Consider the following 17,137-nt stretch of genomic DNA (forward strand, 5'->3'; position numbering starts at 1 on the left):
AAACACCCGAATCCAAAACACACCCGAATCCGACAAAAAATTTTCAGGGAGGTTTTGGCAAAACGCGTCCGAATCCAAAACCAAAACCCGAAAAATTTCTGGTGCACATCACTAACTGTGGGGCAGATGTATTAAGCCTGGAGAAGGGATAAAGAAGTGATAAAGCGGTGATAAGTGCTAGGTGATAACGCACCAGCCAGTCAGCTCCTAACTGTAATTTTTCAAATCCGTAATGATTGGCTGGTGCGTTATCACCTTGTGTTTATCACTTCTTTATCCCTTCTCCAGGTTAATACATCTGCCCCTGTGTTCCGAGCTGTTCAGAATTTTCTTTCTGCTACCTAATCTGCATACATGGCGCTTCTGCAGAACACTAGCATCAATCCAAACTAGAGTCCTTTGAAAATGAACAACCAAATCCCAATGGAAGCAAACGGATGTCTCCCATGTAGCCAGCCCTGGGGACTTTTTCATCTAGACCTTCTCTACCCATAGAATGGAAAATACCCATTTTAATGGCTATCATGGAGTATCAAAGAGAATAACTGATAACCCAGTGATCTAAAGTAAATAACATAAAAAAATTCAGAATAACAGCACATCTAAATGTTTCTAAAAACAACAAAATAAATGTAATTTTATTTTTCAGTATACACTGGCACAATCAACGTTACAAACAATAATTAGTACTTCTTAAAAAAATTATTTGTGTAATCTTTCATAAATACATTATAAATGTGATTTCAAAAGCTTTAAATATTACATATACAATTAGCAAGACAGTGATCATATTGCCAGAGAGTTGAACTTGCTGGTTTGCAGAAAGGAAGAGCTAAAGGGTTCAGTTCCTGGAGTTCTGTAATGCCTCTGTAAGAGTTTTATTATACTCTGCTAATTGTTTAGTTACATTCTTCATCACTTGTCTGTAGTCACTCTCCTGGCTCTTTGTATCTATGACTGCACAGAAAAGTCAAGGTGATATCAACAAAACTGAAACTATTATACTAAAATGAGATTTATATCAAATATGCTTGCATTATCCTATAAGGACTGTACATCTCTCACGAGCAGGGCCTCTTCCCTCATGTGCTTATCCTTTGTCTTACTTTAATAATCTTCAACTGTACCACATCCAGCAGTCTTCTGCCACCTGATACTTATTCCAGTGTCATCTGCTGATGGAACTATGTTTATTTACCCTGTACAGGAAGTTGGAAGTTTCAACTTAACTGAAGAGCAGAAGATATTCTGTAATCATAAACTGCTACGAGCCGGAGCACTAACCGCGCCCGCCCGCCCCCCCCTTCCCAATCCCCCATTCCTGCCCAATGTGTGACATTACATAGTGGGGCAAGGCCACTGGAAGGAGTGAACGTAAATCTGCCCCAAAAGCTCAGAGTAACTCTCTACACTGCAGGGTGTGTGGATATTAGCACTCACTGTATCCAAGAATATTTCAAGCCACCAACATCTGCAATTGTTATTGTGTCACCTTGTGTGTCAGGTATTTCCACCAACACACATTCACAATCCTCAGCTGATCAGGTTTCCTACTCCCGATCAGCCGAGTGGTGTATATCCAGCGTGACCCCCTGTGAGGTAGCGGCAGCAGCAGTGAGGCAAGCGGCTCCTCTATGGGACAGGGGACCGGCTGTGCAGCACATAAGATGCAACATCCCGATTCTGACCATTGCAGGAGCATTATAAGCCGTTTATTGGCTAACGCTCCTGCATACACTATTGCACCATACACCATTAAAATTATAACAACGATCATATTCAAGGTTCTTGGCATATATTGGCCAGTATATGAGGCTGCCCACCTACTTCATGGTGACCTCGTCAGACAGGTCCGCAACATTATAGGAGTTCGGCTCTATCACCCTGTGTTTGTTTTTTATTTACAGTACTGTAAGTAGCATTTTTGACATATCTTATACACTTGTAACACTGATCAGCTAATCTCACTTTCTAACACTCTGACACCTTACTGTTGTCCTCTTTTTAACACTCAGCAGCCTATTTCATTTTCCTAACACTGATTTCTCACTTCTATCCCTTATCTGTGTGATGCCCTGGGGTGGTATGGTTGGTATAGTTTGGGGGTGCTCTGCGCCCCAGAGGCGAACCCCTATAATGTTAGGAACCTGTCCGACGAGGTCACTGTGAAGTAGGTGGGCAGGCTCATATACTGGCCAATATATGCCAAGAACCTTGAATACGTATTATGGTTGTTATAGTTATAATGGTGTATGGTGCACCTGCACCCATGTTCCTATATTGTAGTACTAAGTCCCAGCAAGGTAGCTCATCCCATTATAAGAAGCTAGAGTGTGCAGTCCAGGCCCCCTCTCCACAATAGCTCCTGCATACACATCTATACAATCGTCAGCCATTCACCCAATATTGGGAGAACGGGCCAATGACTGTATGTGTGTATACCCAGGTATAGATTGTAAACGCGTTTAGGCAACTCAGCCCTGACCTGTTTCATTGTAAGTTGTTTGTATTACTATACGCTCAATGTAAAGTGCTGCTTATTATGTTGGTGCTTTAGAAATAAATGATGATAATGTTGGAGGTCAGCTACCCAGCCAGCGAGCCATGAGGAAGAAGAGAAGGTTGACAAGTTGCTCAATGAGATAGTACCATACCACAAGATCTCAGATGTTGCAATCATTAAAAATTAATTGTATCAAATGTATCAGTCTCGTTAACTCACAACGTATCTACACTGATCTCTAAAGCCACAACTGCAAATCTCTTAATTTCCTCCAATAACAGAGACCTCTGAAAGTGCAGAAAAATAGGTTACAACCCCCCCGCCTACAAACAAACAAACAAACAAACCAACACCCATATATGTTAATTGGGACAAGCTCTGCCTGATAATAAATGAGGGATCAGAGACCAGTACCGGGATCTTCAGAGTGTTAAGCCCACAGAGGCTGTGCTCTGTATTCCTGCAGCTGTTATTCTGTAGCACTCCACTGCTGGGAAGATCATAAACAGAGGTCGCAGCATGGGATCAACATCGCGTCCGATGGTCTCAGTGTTTCTTGCAGACGGCCAGCTGGGTAAGCTTGTCAGTCAGGCAGAGGGGGGACTGTGTATGATCACTCAGGACCTGTTTTGCCCATGTGCAGAATAGGTCCTGTGCCTGTGCACATTCTGGTAATCAGGAATCTGCATGGGCATTTGAAACAGGGTCCTGTGCTGAATCAGGCCCTTAATTATTAATTTTACATTTCAATAAATTGATTTAATAAGATTTACTGCATTTACTAATGTCACCAGTGCAGTAATCGTGTGTATAGTGGTGTGCAGTGTCTGTACTATGTACATCCATTCTCACACCGCCACTACATCATTTAATTGGTCTATCGTCGCGGGGATGCAATTTCCCCCTTTTCCTTTACTAGCTGCATGTGCACTATCCAGTCTGGTGCTGCTGTGCACTGAGTTTGGTTTTCTTGATTGACCTGCATTCACAGGAGCACCTTCACAAAGGAGACTCAAGCAAGGTTGAATTATAACACAAACCGAATACAGACATTGGAGAAAATGCTCGGCAGTGTATTGAGGTGAAGAAGCCAGAGTTTCAGCTCCGGTTGTTTTAAAGTGCAGAGTGCACTCCACTCACTTAACCTCAGTGTCTCTTATGTCCCCCAGTGGATGAAGGGGAAATTCTGATTTCTGACAAAAAGAGGTAGGTTAACTTTGCTTAGTTGTATTTTCTAATTTACTACTGAATTAGAAATTATACTTTGTGGAAATGGGATAGCTTTTACTAATCATAGCTGCTCATGTGTCTATCACAGCTGTTCTATGCTACAGTTATCAGGGCCGTAACTAGCTGTGTGCCATTGGTGCCTTGCCCACAGCGCATATGCACTGTGGGCGCACCATGTGGCAGCACCACCCGCACATCCGTTCTCTCTCTCACTCACCGCCGCTGCCCTGTATGTGGTGTGTGCTCAGCTCATCTGTTGCTGAGCGCACCCACTATACAAGAAGGTAGCACCAGCTTCGCCTTCTTCTCCCCGGATCGGAAGCTCCGCCTCCGCCATCACTGCAGTGTCTCCAGACCAGGGAGAGATGTGATGACGCCTCTCCCAGCCCCAGTTGACTCCCACAGTGCCCTATGCCAGCGGGTAGCTGCGGCGTTTCAGCAGGTGGTGGAGGCACACCATCCAGCTCACGCTGCAGCAGCTTAGCGCAACATATGGTGCAAAAGGTTCCTCACTCCCTCTAAATTTATAATATCTTCACCTGCCATTATTAACTCCCCAAACCCCCTCCCCAGTGCCGTAACTAGGTGTGTCTGTTGGCACAGACATGTGAGACAAGGCCGCGCAGCACAAGTATTGCAGCGCCTGGCAACTTTGTTATCGTGTCACATAGATTGGTAGCCGGACACTGCAGCTTGTCGGCTGCAGGCTCAGTGTCTGCTGGTCTCCCCCGCTTTAGCACTATGTCAGCGCGTTCCCCAAATGAGGCCCCGGGCTACTGCATCGTGAAGTGTGGCGGCTCCCCCGGTAAGTGGCGGTTATCCCGCTGTGATGCTCTGGGCTCTCCCTGCAAGGTAATTAGACACACACACACCACCCCCTCCCTTTCTCTCTGACGCAGAGTGCCTCAGGGTCTCTACCTGGCGCGAAGTGCCTAAGGGGCTCTATGTGGCGTGATGTGTACAAGTGGCATTACTGTGTGGTGTAATATGAATAACGGCCACTACTGTGTGGTGTAATGTGAATTGGTACTATTATGTGGCCACGTCCCTTCCCCATGAAGCCACGCCCCTAAAGTTTTGATGCACGCCTTCAGCGCGCACTGTCTCTATTTAAAGTACGGGGGCACAGGGCACAGAAATGTCTAGTTACGGCTCAGATTTTTATACATAACGAAGGATACATTCTTTCATTACAAAGTTATTCTGCTCGTATTGTTGCCATTTTCTCTCTAGATTTGTGAGCTGTGAACATAAAACAAAGTAAGTTAAACTGTTATTATGAAATAGCCTAGTATTAGATATCTTTTAGTTATCTATGATAAAATAGGGCTTCCAAAAATATTATTATTAATTATGTTATTGACAATTTTATAAAAATGTAAATGCCTAGAATATTATAAAACATATTTGTAGTCTGCTTCAAAATGTGTTCAGAACTGAAAGTACTGTAGTAGCAACATCTTTAACAAACACCTATAATAGTCGGGCTCTCAGGATTATAAATTAGAGGTTCATAACACTCAAGCTAAAAATACGTGGTCCTATCGTTGTTAGTTTCATGAGTGGCCTGAAATCTTTTGTTAATGATGTTGTTACTTAATGACCATTGAAAATACAGTACAACATCCTTTACTGTTGGCACATTTACTGATGATTGCCAATCCTGCTATAGAATCCATAATCCTAGCTGCAATCTTCAGTTTGTGTCAGTCACTTTATATGACTGTACAGCAGGTTACCTGAGTGTGGGTCTCATTATCCTTCAGCTGGGACTTCAGTTTTTCATTCTCCTGATTCAGCTGACTTAGTGTTTTCCTAAAGGTGTCTGTGCATTTGGTTAATATTATTTTATCTTCCTGGAGTTTCTGATGATAAAAACAGAAGTATTAGAGACACACTATTTTATGGTTTTCGTTTCCTATTACTTTAATTGACAAAATATATAAATATACAGGTTGAGTATCCCATATCCAAATATCCGAAATACGGAATATTCCGAAATACGGACTTTTTTGAGTGAGAGTGAGATAGTGAAACTTTTGTTTTTTGATGGCTCAATGTACACAAACTTTGTTTAATACATACAGTTATTAAACATACTGTATTAAATGACCTTCAGGCTGTGTGTATAAGGTGTATATGAAACATAAATGAATTGTGTGAATGTAGATACACTTTGTTTAATGCACAAAGTTATAAAAAATATTGGCTAAAATTACCTTCAGGCTGTGTGTATAAGGTGTATATGTAATATAAATGCATTCTGTGCTTAGACTTAGGTCCCATCGCCATGATATATCATTATGGTATGCAATTATTCCAAAATACGGAAAAATAAGAATTTACTTACCGATAATTCTATTTCTCGTAGTCCGTAGTGGATGCTGGGGACTCCGTCAGGACCATGGGGAATAGCGGCTCCGCAGGAGACAGGGCACAAAAGTAAAAGCTTTAGGATCAGGTGGTGTGCACTGGCTCCTCCCCCTATGACCCTCCTCCAAGCCTCAGTTAGGATACTGTGCCCGGACGAGCGTACACAATAAGGAAGGATTTTGAATCCCGGGTAAGACTCATACCAGCCACACCAATCACACTGTACAACCTGTGATCTGAACCCAGTTAACAGCATGATAACAGCGGAGCCTCTGAAAAGATGGCTCACAACAATAATAACCCGATTTTTGTAACAATAACTATGTACAAGTATTGCAGACAATCCGCACTTGGGATGGGCGCCCAGCATCCACTACGGACTACGAGAAATAGAATTATCGGTAAGTAAATTCTTATTTTCTCTGACGTCCTAAGTGGATGCTGGGGACTCAGTCAGGACCATGGGGATTATACCAAAGCTCCCAAACGGGCGGGAGAGTGCGGATGACTCTGCAGCACCGAGTGAGAGAACTCCAGGTCCTCCTCAGCCAGGGTGTGCCCCTGACCAAGTAGCAGCTCGGCAAAGTTGTAAAGCCGAGACCCCTCGGGCAGCCGCCCAAGATGAGCCCACCTTCCTTGTGGAATGGGCATTTACATATTTTGGCTGTGGCAGGCCTGCCACAGAATGTGCAAGCTGAATTGTACTACACATCCAACTAGCAATCGTCTGCTTAGAAGCAAGAGCACCCAGTTTGTTGGGTGCATACAGGATAACAGCAAGTCCGTTTTCCTGACTCCAGCCGTCCTGGAAACCTATATTTTCAGGGCCCTGACAACATCCAGCAACTTGGAGTCCTCCAAGTCCCTAGTAGCCGCAGGTACCACAATAAGCTGGTTCAGGTGAAAAGCTGACACCACCTTAGGGAGAAACTGGGGACGAGTCCGCAGCTCTGCCCTGTCCGAATGGACAATCAGATATGGGCTTTTGTGAGACAAAGCCGCCAATTCTGACACTCGCCTGGCCGAGGCCAGGGCCAACATCATGGTCACTTTCCATGTGAGATATTTCAAATCCACAGATTTGAGCGGTTTAAACCAATGTGATTTGAGGAATCCCAGAACTACGTTGAGATCCCACAGTGCCACTGGAGGCACAAAAAGGGGGTTGTATATGCAGTACTCCCTTGACAAACTTCTGGACTTCAGGAACTGAAGCAAATTCTTTCTGGAAGAAAATCGACAGGGCCGAAATTTGAACCTTAATGGACCCCAATTTGAGGCCCATAGACACTCCTGTTTGCAGGAAATGCAGGAATCGACCGAGTTGAAATTTCTTCGTGGGGCCTTCCTGGCCTCACACCACGCAACATATTTTCGCCACATGTGGTGATAATGTTGTGCGGTCACCTCCTTCCTGGCTTTGACCAGGGTACGAATGACCTCTTCCGGAATGCCTTTTTCCCTTAGGATCCGGCGTTCAACCGCCATGCCGTCAAACGCAGCCGCGGTAAGTCTTGGAACAGACATGGTACTTGCTGAAGCAAGTCCCTTCTTAGCGGCAGAGGCCATGAGTCCTCTGTGAGCATCTCTTGAAGTTCCGGGTACCAAGTCCTTCTTGGCCAATCCGGAGCCACGAGTATAGTTCTTACTCCTCTACGTCTTATAATTCTCAGTACCTTAGGTATGAGAAGCAGAGGAGGGAACACATACACCGACTGGTACACCCAAGGTGTTACCAGAACGTCCACAGCTATTGCCTGAGGGTCTCTTGACCTGGCGCAATACCTGTCCAGTTTTTTGTTCAGGCGGGACGTCATCATGTCCACCTTTGGTCTTTCCCAACGGTTCACAATCATGTGGAAAACTTCCCGATGAAGTCCCCACTCTCCCGGGTGGAGGTCGTGCCGAGGAAGTCTGCTTCCCAGTTGTCGACTCCCGGAATGAACACTGCTGACAGTGTTATCACATGATTTTCCGCCCAGCGAAGAATCCTTGCAGTTTCTGCCATTGCCCTCCTGCTTCTTGTGCCGCCCTGTCTGTTTACGTGGGCGACTGCCGTGATGTTGTCCCACTGGATCAATACCGGCTGACCTTGAAGCAGAGGTCTTGCTAAGCTTAGAGCATTGTAAATTGCTCTTAGCTCCAGTACATTTATGTGGAGAGAAGTCTCCAGACTTGATCACACTCCCTGGAAATTTTTTTCCTTGTGTGACTGCTCCCCAGCCTTTCAGGCTGGCATCCGTGGTCACCAGGACCCAATCCTGAATGCCGAATCTGTGGCCCTTAAGTAGATGAGCACTCTGCAGCCACCACAGAAGAGACACCCTTGTCCTTGGAGACAGGGTTATCCGCTGATGCATCTGAAGATGCGATCCGGACCATTTTTCCAGCAGATCCCACTGAAAAATTCTTGCGTGAAATCTGCCGAATGGAATCGCTTCGTAAGAAGCCACCATTTTTCCCAGGACCCTTGTGCAATGATGCACTGACACTTTTCCTGGTTTTAGGAGGTTCCTGACTAGCTCGGATAACTCCCTGGCTTTCTCCTCCGGGAGAAACACCTTTTTCTGGACTGTGTCCAGAATCATCCCTAGGAACAGCAGACGTGTCGTCGGAGACAGCTGCGATTTTGGAATATTTAGAATCCACCCGTGCTGTCGTAGAACTACTTGAGATAGTGCTACTCCGACCTCCAACTGTTCTCTGGACCTTGCCCTTATCAGGAGATCGTCCAAGTAAGGGATACTTAAGACGCCTTTTCTTTGAAGAAGGATCATCATTTCGGCCATTACCTTGGTAAAGACCCGGGGTGCCGTGGACAATCCAAACGGCAGCGTCTGAAACTGATAGTGACAGTTTTGTACCACGAACCTGAGGTACCCTTGGTGAGAAGGGCAAATTGGGACATGGAGGTAAGGATCCTTGATGTCCAGGGACACCATATAGTCCCCTTCTTCCTGGTTCGCTATCACTGCTCTGAGTGACTCCATCTTGATTTGAACCTTTGTATGTAAGTGTTCAAATATTTCAGATTTAGAATAGGTCTCACCGAGCCGTCTGGCTTCAGTACCACAAATAGTGTGGAATAATACCCTTTTCCTTGTTGTAGGAGGGGTACTTTGATTATCACCTGCTGGGAATACAGCTTCTGAATTGTTTCCAATAATGCCTCCCTGTCGGAGGGAGACGTTGGTAAAGCAGATTTCAGGAACCTGCGAGGGGGAGACGTCTCGAATTTCCAATCTGTACCCCTGGGATACTACTTGTAGGATCCAGGGGTCCACTTGCGAGTGAGCCCACTGCGCGCTGAAACTCTTGAGATGACCCCCCCCCCATCGCACCCGAGTCCGCTTGTACGGCCCCAGCGTCATGCTGAGGACTTGGCAGAAGCGGTGGAGGGCTTCTGTTCCTGGGAAGGGGCTGCCTGCTGCAGTCTTCTTCCGTTCCTCTACCCCTGGGCAGATATGACTGGCCTTTTGCCCGCTTGCCCTTATGGGGACGAAAGGACTGAGGCTGAAAAGACGGTGTCTTTTTCTGCTGAGATGTGACTTGGGGTAAAAAGGTGGATTTTCCAGCTGTTGCCGTGGCCACCAGGTCCGATGGACCGACCCCAAATAACTCCTCCCCTTTATACGGCAATACTTCCATGTGCCGTTTGGAATGTGCATCACCTGACCACTGTCGTGTCCATAAACATCTTCTGGCAGACATGGACATCGCACTTACTCATGATGCCAGAGTGCAAATATCCCTCTGTGCATCTCGTATATATAGAAATGCTCTATAGTCAATAAAATACTGTCCCTGTCAAGGGTATCAATATTTTCAGTCAGGGAATCCGACCAAGCCACCCCAGCGCTGCACATCCAGGCTGAGGCGATCGCTGGTCGCAGTATAACACCAGTATGTGTGTATATACTCTTTAGGATATTTTTCAGCCTCCTATTAGCTGGCTCCTTGAGGGCGGCCGTATCTGGAGACGGTAACGCCACTTGTTTTGATAAGCGTGTGAGCGCTAATTTATCTGATTCAGGAAAAACTACAGGTAGTTTTTTCACACCCCACATAATACCCTTTTTTGTGGTACTTGTAGTATCAGAAATATGTAACACCTCCTTCATTGCCCTTAACATGTAACGTGTGGCCCTAAAGGAAAATACGTTTGTTTCTTCACCGTCGACACTGGAGTCAGTGTCCCTGTCTGTGTCTGTGTCGACCGACTGAGGTAAATGGGCGTTTTAAAGCCCCTGACGGTGTTTGAGACGCCTGGACAGGTACTAATTTGTTTGTCGGCCGTCTCATGTCGTCAACCGACCTTGCAGCGTGTTGACATTATCACGTAATTCCCTAAATACGCCATCCATTCCGGAGTCGACTCCCTAGAGAGTGACATCACCATTACAGGCAATTGCCCCGCCTCCTCACCAACATCGTCCTCATACATGTCGACACACACGTACCGACACCCAGCACACACACAGGGAATGCTCTGATAGAGGACAGGACCCCACTAGCCCTTTGGGGAGACAGAGGGAGAGTTTGCCAGCACACACCAAAACGCTATAATTATACAGGGACAACCTTTATATAAGTGTTTTCCCCTTATAGCATCTTAATATATAATCATATCGCCAAATAAGTGCCCCCCCTCTCTGTTTTAACCCTGTTTCTGTAGTGCAGTGCAGGGGAGAGCCTGGGAGCCTTCCCACCAGCAGTTCTGTGAGGGAAAATGGCGCTGTGTGCTGAGGAAAATAGGCCCCGCCCCCTTTTCGGCGGGCTTCTTCTCCCGTTTTTCTGACAACCTGGCAGGGGTTAAATACATCCATATAGCCCCAGAGGCTATATGTGATGTATTTTTAGCCAGTATAGGTATTTTCATTGCTGCCCAGGGCGCCCCCCCAAGCGCCCTGCACCCTCAGTGACCGTTGGTGTGAAGTGTGCTGAGAGCAATGGCGCACAGCTGCAGTGCTGTGCGCTACCTTAAGAAGACTGGGAAGTCTTCAGCCGCCGATTTCTGGACCTCTTCTCTCTTCAGCATCTGCAAGGGGGTCGGCGGCGCGGCTCCGGTGACCCATCCAGGCTGTACCTGTGATCGTCCCTCTGGAGCTAGTGTCCAGTAGCCTAAGAAGCCAATCCATCCTGCACGCAGGTGAGTTCACTCCTTCTCCCCTAAGTCCCTCGATGCAGTGAGCCTGTTGCCAGCAGGACTCACTGAAAATAAAAGACCTAACAAAACTTTTACTCTAAGCAGCTCTTTAGGAGAGCCACCTAGATTGCACCCTTCTCGGCCGGGCACAAAGATCTAACTGAGGCTTGGAGGAGGGTCATAGGGGGAGGAGCCAGTGCACACCACCTGATCCTAAAGCTTTTACTTTTGTGCCCTGTCTCCTGCGGAGCCGCTATTCCCCATGGTCCTGACGGAGTCCCCAGCATCCACTTAGGACGTCAGAGAAAATCCGATATCCAAAATACCTCTGGTCCCGAGCATTTTGGATAAGGGATACTCAACCTGTATAGGCTTTTTGTCTTTTTTCCATAATCCTTTTATAACCTCTAGGGCTAGGCTATCTCACATATATGCATTAACCCACTCACAATAAAATACATTGGGGTGTTGCCTGGGGATCCGGTCTGAAGATCGACACTGTCTAGGTCGACAATGTTTAGTTCGACCACTATTTGAACGTTTTCATACTTAACGATCCACGTGAACTACGATTGGAACGGTAATCTGCCCGAAGCATGGCGAGCGAACATGGTGCACTAATTGGACTTCCCGGTCACTGTACGGAGAAATCGATACCCAAAAAAAATAAAAAACTCATGTCGACCTTTTGAACTGTCGACCTAGACCATGTCGACATAGAACACCTGTCGACGTTCCAACCCTGTCCACCTAGTGCCTGTCGACCTATAGTGGTCGACTCAAACATTGTCGACCTAGAAACTGTCGATGCAATAATCCACACCAGTTGCCTGTTGATAGGTCTTGTGATGTCTGTCTCAGATCTGTTCTGCGTCTCTGTATGATAACAACTGGGACACATGCGCAGAAGATAAGACATTGGCCGGTTACATGAATATCGTTATATCAGGCAATTTAGAGTTAGCCCACAGCAGAATTTGGTGATTTCTGTTCTTCATGTGTAAAAAAGTTGGGACGGAGATGTTATTAGTGGTGGTGGCTTTACCATGGTTTTGACTTTAGTATATGCGGCGGAGGAATGCCTGCAGCCAAACCACGGGAAATGTACACCAAACATCTGCTCATCTATTTGTCCAAAACATAGTAAACAAAATTACTCATCTCCCCATATAACCTTCCTCCACTACTTGTTATACCCCTTTTCCACCTCTGTAGCACGGGTCGCAGCCGTGTCGCCTGACACGGCTGCGACCCGTGCTACAACCCCCTTCCCACAGCGCTCACAACCATATTGCCGGGTTGGTGACGCTGCTGCTGAAGCGGGAGATCGGCGCTGGGAGATCACATGATCTCCTAGCGCCGCCCTCCCATACACTGTGAACGGGAGCCGTGTCGCCTCGACACGGCTCCTGCTCATACTAGACAGCTTACCGGGTTGATCACGTGTTCAACCCGGCTAGCTACACGGGTAGGATTCCCGGATCACTTGATCCGGGAATCTGCAGGGGGACCCTTTTTCACTAGGGAAAAACACTGGTAAATGCGCACCCCCGTGCATTTACCCGTGTTTAAAAAGCTAGTGGAAAAGGGGTATAAGTCTTTATGGACACTGTATATACAACAAAGCTAATTTATATTACTCATTACTTCCTTATCCCCAAATCTGGAGAAGAGCAACCAGTATCAGCCAATTACCTTTTTCTTTTCTTCTGCTGAGGCTTTGAGGGCATCCAAATCACTGTACGTTTTTAATCCTTCAGACATTTGCTGGATTTTATCCTTCAGGGACGTCAGCTCACTGTTTATCTTGGATTCCAGCTGCTCCACTTTCTGAAGATCTTGCTGCAAATGCTGGCTCTCTGAGAAATACATACGCTTTTTTAGTACACAGATACACAATTCAATAAATTAAATTACATGTATGTAACCTTTTATCTGCTACACTGTCTGCATAAGCATAATTATATCAAAACCCAATATATTGTGGATCCTTTTTTAGTTTTAAATATTCTTCATAACCAAGCTCTGCAGAACAGAAATAAAGGAAAACAAAAAGAGAAACCTGGGTCCGGATGTAATGGTATCCGATGTGGCCGGAAAGGCAGGTTGCCGGCCAAACTCGGGCGTTTTTTTTAAAGCGGCAATCATTTACAAGGCAAAACAACGCCTTGTAAATAAGTCCGAGTTCGGCTGGCGACTTGCATCCCCGGCCAACTTGGACAGCATTACATCTGGCCCCTCATCCGTAAAAAAGAACCACAACTACTTTTTAAACAGGAGAACTAGAGCATAATTTGAGTGGGAGCACATTGTAAACCAATAGATTTAGAATAAAGGATTTAACAGAAGTACAAGATTCCATTTTTTTTTTATTTTTCATCTCAACGGAGGCATGGAATTTGGGGATGATCTTTCAGGTAGGTAGCCTCACAGAGTTACAGTGCGTTCCCAAAACTGGCGTCCTAGTGTCAGAATTAAAATGTCTTGATTTAAAGGGAACTTGGAAACCACCTTAGGGCAGTTCTTCAACTTATTGACATGAAAGGGTAAACAAGGAGATTGTTGTAATGTCATCAACACTCAAATCCCAAGGGAATACTAGAAAACTTAGTGGTGGTTGCAAATGTGCATACCCAGTAAAAAGTCTACACTTCCGATATGAGCACAGCCTTATTCTGAGAGACAACTGAGAGGCTCCATTTAATCTGTTATCTATACCATTCTGTAACACCAAGACCTAGCGAGCTAATTGGGAAAAAGTACCTCTTAAGAATAGACACAAGTCTTCCTGTGATAATTCTTTAATTTATCTCTGCTACACTGTATGAGCATAGCCAGCAATGTACTGCTGAGTGGTTGAACCTGGTTTTCTTTACTGCAAGGTAGTGTTTTGTGCTTCCCTGATAATTGATGTACACCACCGTGGTGGCATTGTCTGACAGAATACATATAAGCTTTTCCTGCAAGACAAAGTGACCCTGCACTAATACATCAATAGTAAGCACAGTCCCTATATCCTAAAACAAGCAGTTTAGGATGACAACTGCCAGTCTTGCTGCAAAGCATATGTGGTCACAACTGTCCAATCCCATGTGTTAAAGGACAACCCCTGTTGATTTTCTAGTCAACAGATGAAAGACAGACATTGTTGGAGACTTGTCCCATTTTCACAGGAGTTTGTTTTTAAATACTCTTTAATGGGACAGTGCATATTGCACAACTTCTTATATAAAAGCAAGTTTTCCAGGGGCTCTCAGAGTGAAATGACACCCATCTAAGAATCCAAAAGACACATTCAAATTGTGTGTAAAGAGGATATTTTGTCCTCTGAAAGACTACCCTTCTGTAATCCAACGTCTATACTGCCATCAGGAAGTGTGCCCAAAACAATGTCTGGGACTTTGGGTCTAATTCAGAGTTGATCGCAGCAGCAAATTTGTTAGCAGTTGGGCAAAACCATGGGGGTAATTCCAAGTTGATCGCAGCAGGAAATTTTTTAGCAGTTGGGCAAAACCATGTGCACTGCAGGGGGGCAGATATAACATGTGCAGAGAGAGATAGATTTGGGTCTGGTGAGTTCAATCTGCAATCAAAATTGCAGTGTAAAAATAAAGCAGCCAGTATTTACCCTGCACAGAAACAAAATAACCCACCCAAATCTAACTCTCTCTGCCCATGTTATATCTGCCTCCCCAGCAGTGCACATGGTTTTGCCCAACTGCTAAAAAATTTCCTGCTGCGATCAACTTGGAATTACCCCCCATGTGCACTGCAGGAGGGCAGAAATAACATGTGCAGAGAGAGTTAGATTTGGGTGGGGTGTGTTCAAACGGAAATCTAAACTGCAGTGTAAAAATAAAGCAGCCAGTATTTACCCTGCACAGAAACAAAATAATCCACCCAAATCTAACTCTCTGCAAATGTTATATCTGCCACACCTGCAGTACACATGGGCCCTCATTCCGAGTTGTTCGCTCGGTAATTTTCTTAGCATCGCAGCGATTTTCCGCTAATTGCGCATGCGCAATGTTCGCACTGCGACTGCGCCAAGTAAATTTGCTAAGAAGTTTGGTATTTTACTCACGGCATTACGAGGTTTTTTCTTCGTTCTGGTGATCGTAATGTGATTGACAGGAAGTGGGTGTTTCTGGGCGGAAACTGGCCGTTTTATGGGAGTGTGTGAAAAAACGCTGCCGTTTCTGGGAAAAACGCGGGAGTGGCTGGAGAAACGGGGGAGTGCCTGGGCGAACGCTGGGTGTGTTTGTGACGTCAAACCAGGAACGAAACTGACTGAACTGATCGCAGTGGCAGAGTAAGTCCCGAGCTACTCAGAAACTGCAAAGAAATTTCTATTCGCAATTTTGAGAAACTTTCGTTCGCAATTTTGCTAAGCTAAGATTCACTCCCAGTAGGCGGCGGCTTAGCGTGTGCAGTGCTGCTGAAAGCAGCTTGCGAGCGAACAAGTCGGAATGAGGGCCATGGTTTTGACCAACTGCTAAGAAATTTGCTGCTGCGATCAACTCTGAATTACCCCCTTTGTCCTTACCAAGAGATAGTCTACACTGAGGACAGTCATCCCTCTCTGGACATCTTGAGAGAAGCCTTGACTACTATACATTTTAAATACATTTGAGAATTAAAGACCGAAATATAGAGTTTGGAACTGAAAATGCTAGAGCGAGCCACAAAGCTGAGTAAGCATTAATGACCTTCCCAGCTTGGTAACATGCAAGTAAGCATCCATAACATCCATGGATCCCATTTCCCATATACTCATCCCATTCCATGCAACGGATGATGGCTCTCTACAATTTCAATGTTATCCTGTTCACTGAAAATTAGACTTGATTGAAATTCAAACTGTGCTGAAAGATCAGTTAGGTTTCTGAACTAAAACCTAGTCTGAATAGAACCTCCTCTCCTTGTGTTCTCCTGACACTGTGATAATCTTACTTGCTGTGAGTAATATGTGAATGGCTAGTTGCATGGCCTTACAATTTCCCCTGGTCAACAGAGAGTCTTGGTGGTGTTCTGATGTATTAACCCTGATCCATAACACCCACCACCCAGTTCTCTGAAGTGGAACTGAACCAATGATCCTGGTAAACTAGCAAATGAGCTACCAATGCAGCCTATTTTGGGTGGAAAGAATGCTCAGCATGCAGACTGTTTGTTTGAGGACTTGGCTGTATACTTCTTTGGTGGAAGAAACAAGTTTTTCTCTTTGCTGTCCTTCTTGGAAAGCCAACAAATTCTGTTTTGACCCCTTACCTCTTCCTTTATAGGTTATGCAAAAGTACCCAAACTGAGAGATCAGCAGTCTTGGCAAATGTAACAGCATGAAAAATCTATTCACTCTTCATTTGGTCAATCTAGTCCAACTCAGGGCTAAATTAGACATCACCTGAAAAGGAAAGACTCGAGAGTCTCTTTTGATTTATGTGTCAGCCTCCTAAACCTTGAGTGAGAGAGCTCGGAAAGGTTAGACCATGGATGCTGAAACTGTCACCCAAATGTGACCAGAATCCAGAGCTGTGTTCCCCAGATGCAGATCCCTCCCAGATATATACCGCTAAAGTCAATAATTCAGACCTTGGTCTACATAACTGCAAACCTTCTAAGTGTTAGGCGCCGGGGTCCGCTTGTCCACGCGACCCGGCGCCTAGCAACTAGGGACGCCGTGCACGTACAGCCGCCGGCTCCCTAGCAACACTAGACGCCGGGCGCGCTGAAGCCGCACGGACCCTAGCAACGGGGACGCCACTGGCGGACCGCGTTCCCCGTTGCTGGGTTTTAGGATTTAATGCGTTCACCTGTTCTCTGGCCGTGCAGCAAGGCAGCTGCACGGCATTTAGTCCAATCAGCCTCTAAACAGCTGATTGGAG

At 45.6% G+C, this 17,137-nt stretch overlaps 1 protein-coding gene across 2 annotated transcripts in view; it reads right to left on the bottom strand.

Annotated features, from left to right (window-relative positions):
- Positions 1-603: 603 nt before the first annotated feature.
- The window catches only part of IFT74 (intraflagellar transport 74), a 386,790-nt gene continuing 370,256 nt past the window's right edge, over positions 604-17,137 (bottom strand). For both annotated transcript variants that reach the window (XM_063914103.1, XM_063914102.1), the window contains exons 17-20: positions 12,948-13,111; positions 5,473-5,598; positions 4,915-4,975; positions 604-957 (exon numbers count right to left, since the gene is read on the bottom strand). In XM_063914103.1, the coding sequence (XP_063770173.1) occupies positions 842-957; positions 4,915-4,975; positions 5,473-5,598; positions 12,948-13,111 (467 nt within the window). In that variant the 3' untranslated portion in view covers positions 604-841. The remainder of the gene's footprint in view (positions 958-4,914; positions 4,976-5,472; positions 5,599-12,947; positions 13,112-17,137) is intronic.

Source organism: Pseudophryne corroboree, chromosome 1, assembly GCF_028390025.1.
Source record: "Pseudophryne corroboree isolate aPseCor3 chromosome 1, aPseCor3.hap2, whole genome shotgun sequence".
In the NCBI taxonomy this organism is placed as follows: domain Eukaryota; kingdom Metazoa; phylum Chordata; class Amphibia; order Anura; family Myobatrachidae; genus Pseudophryne; species Pseudophryne corroboree.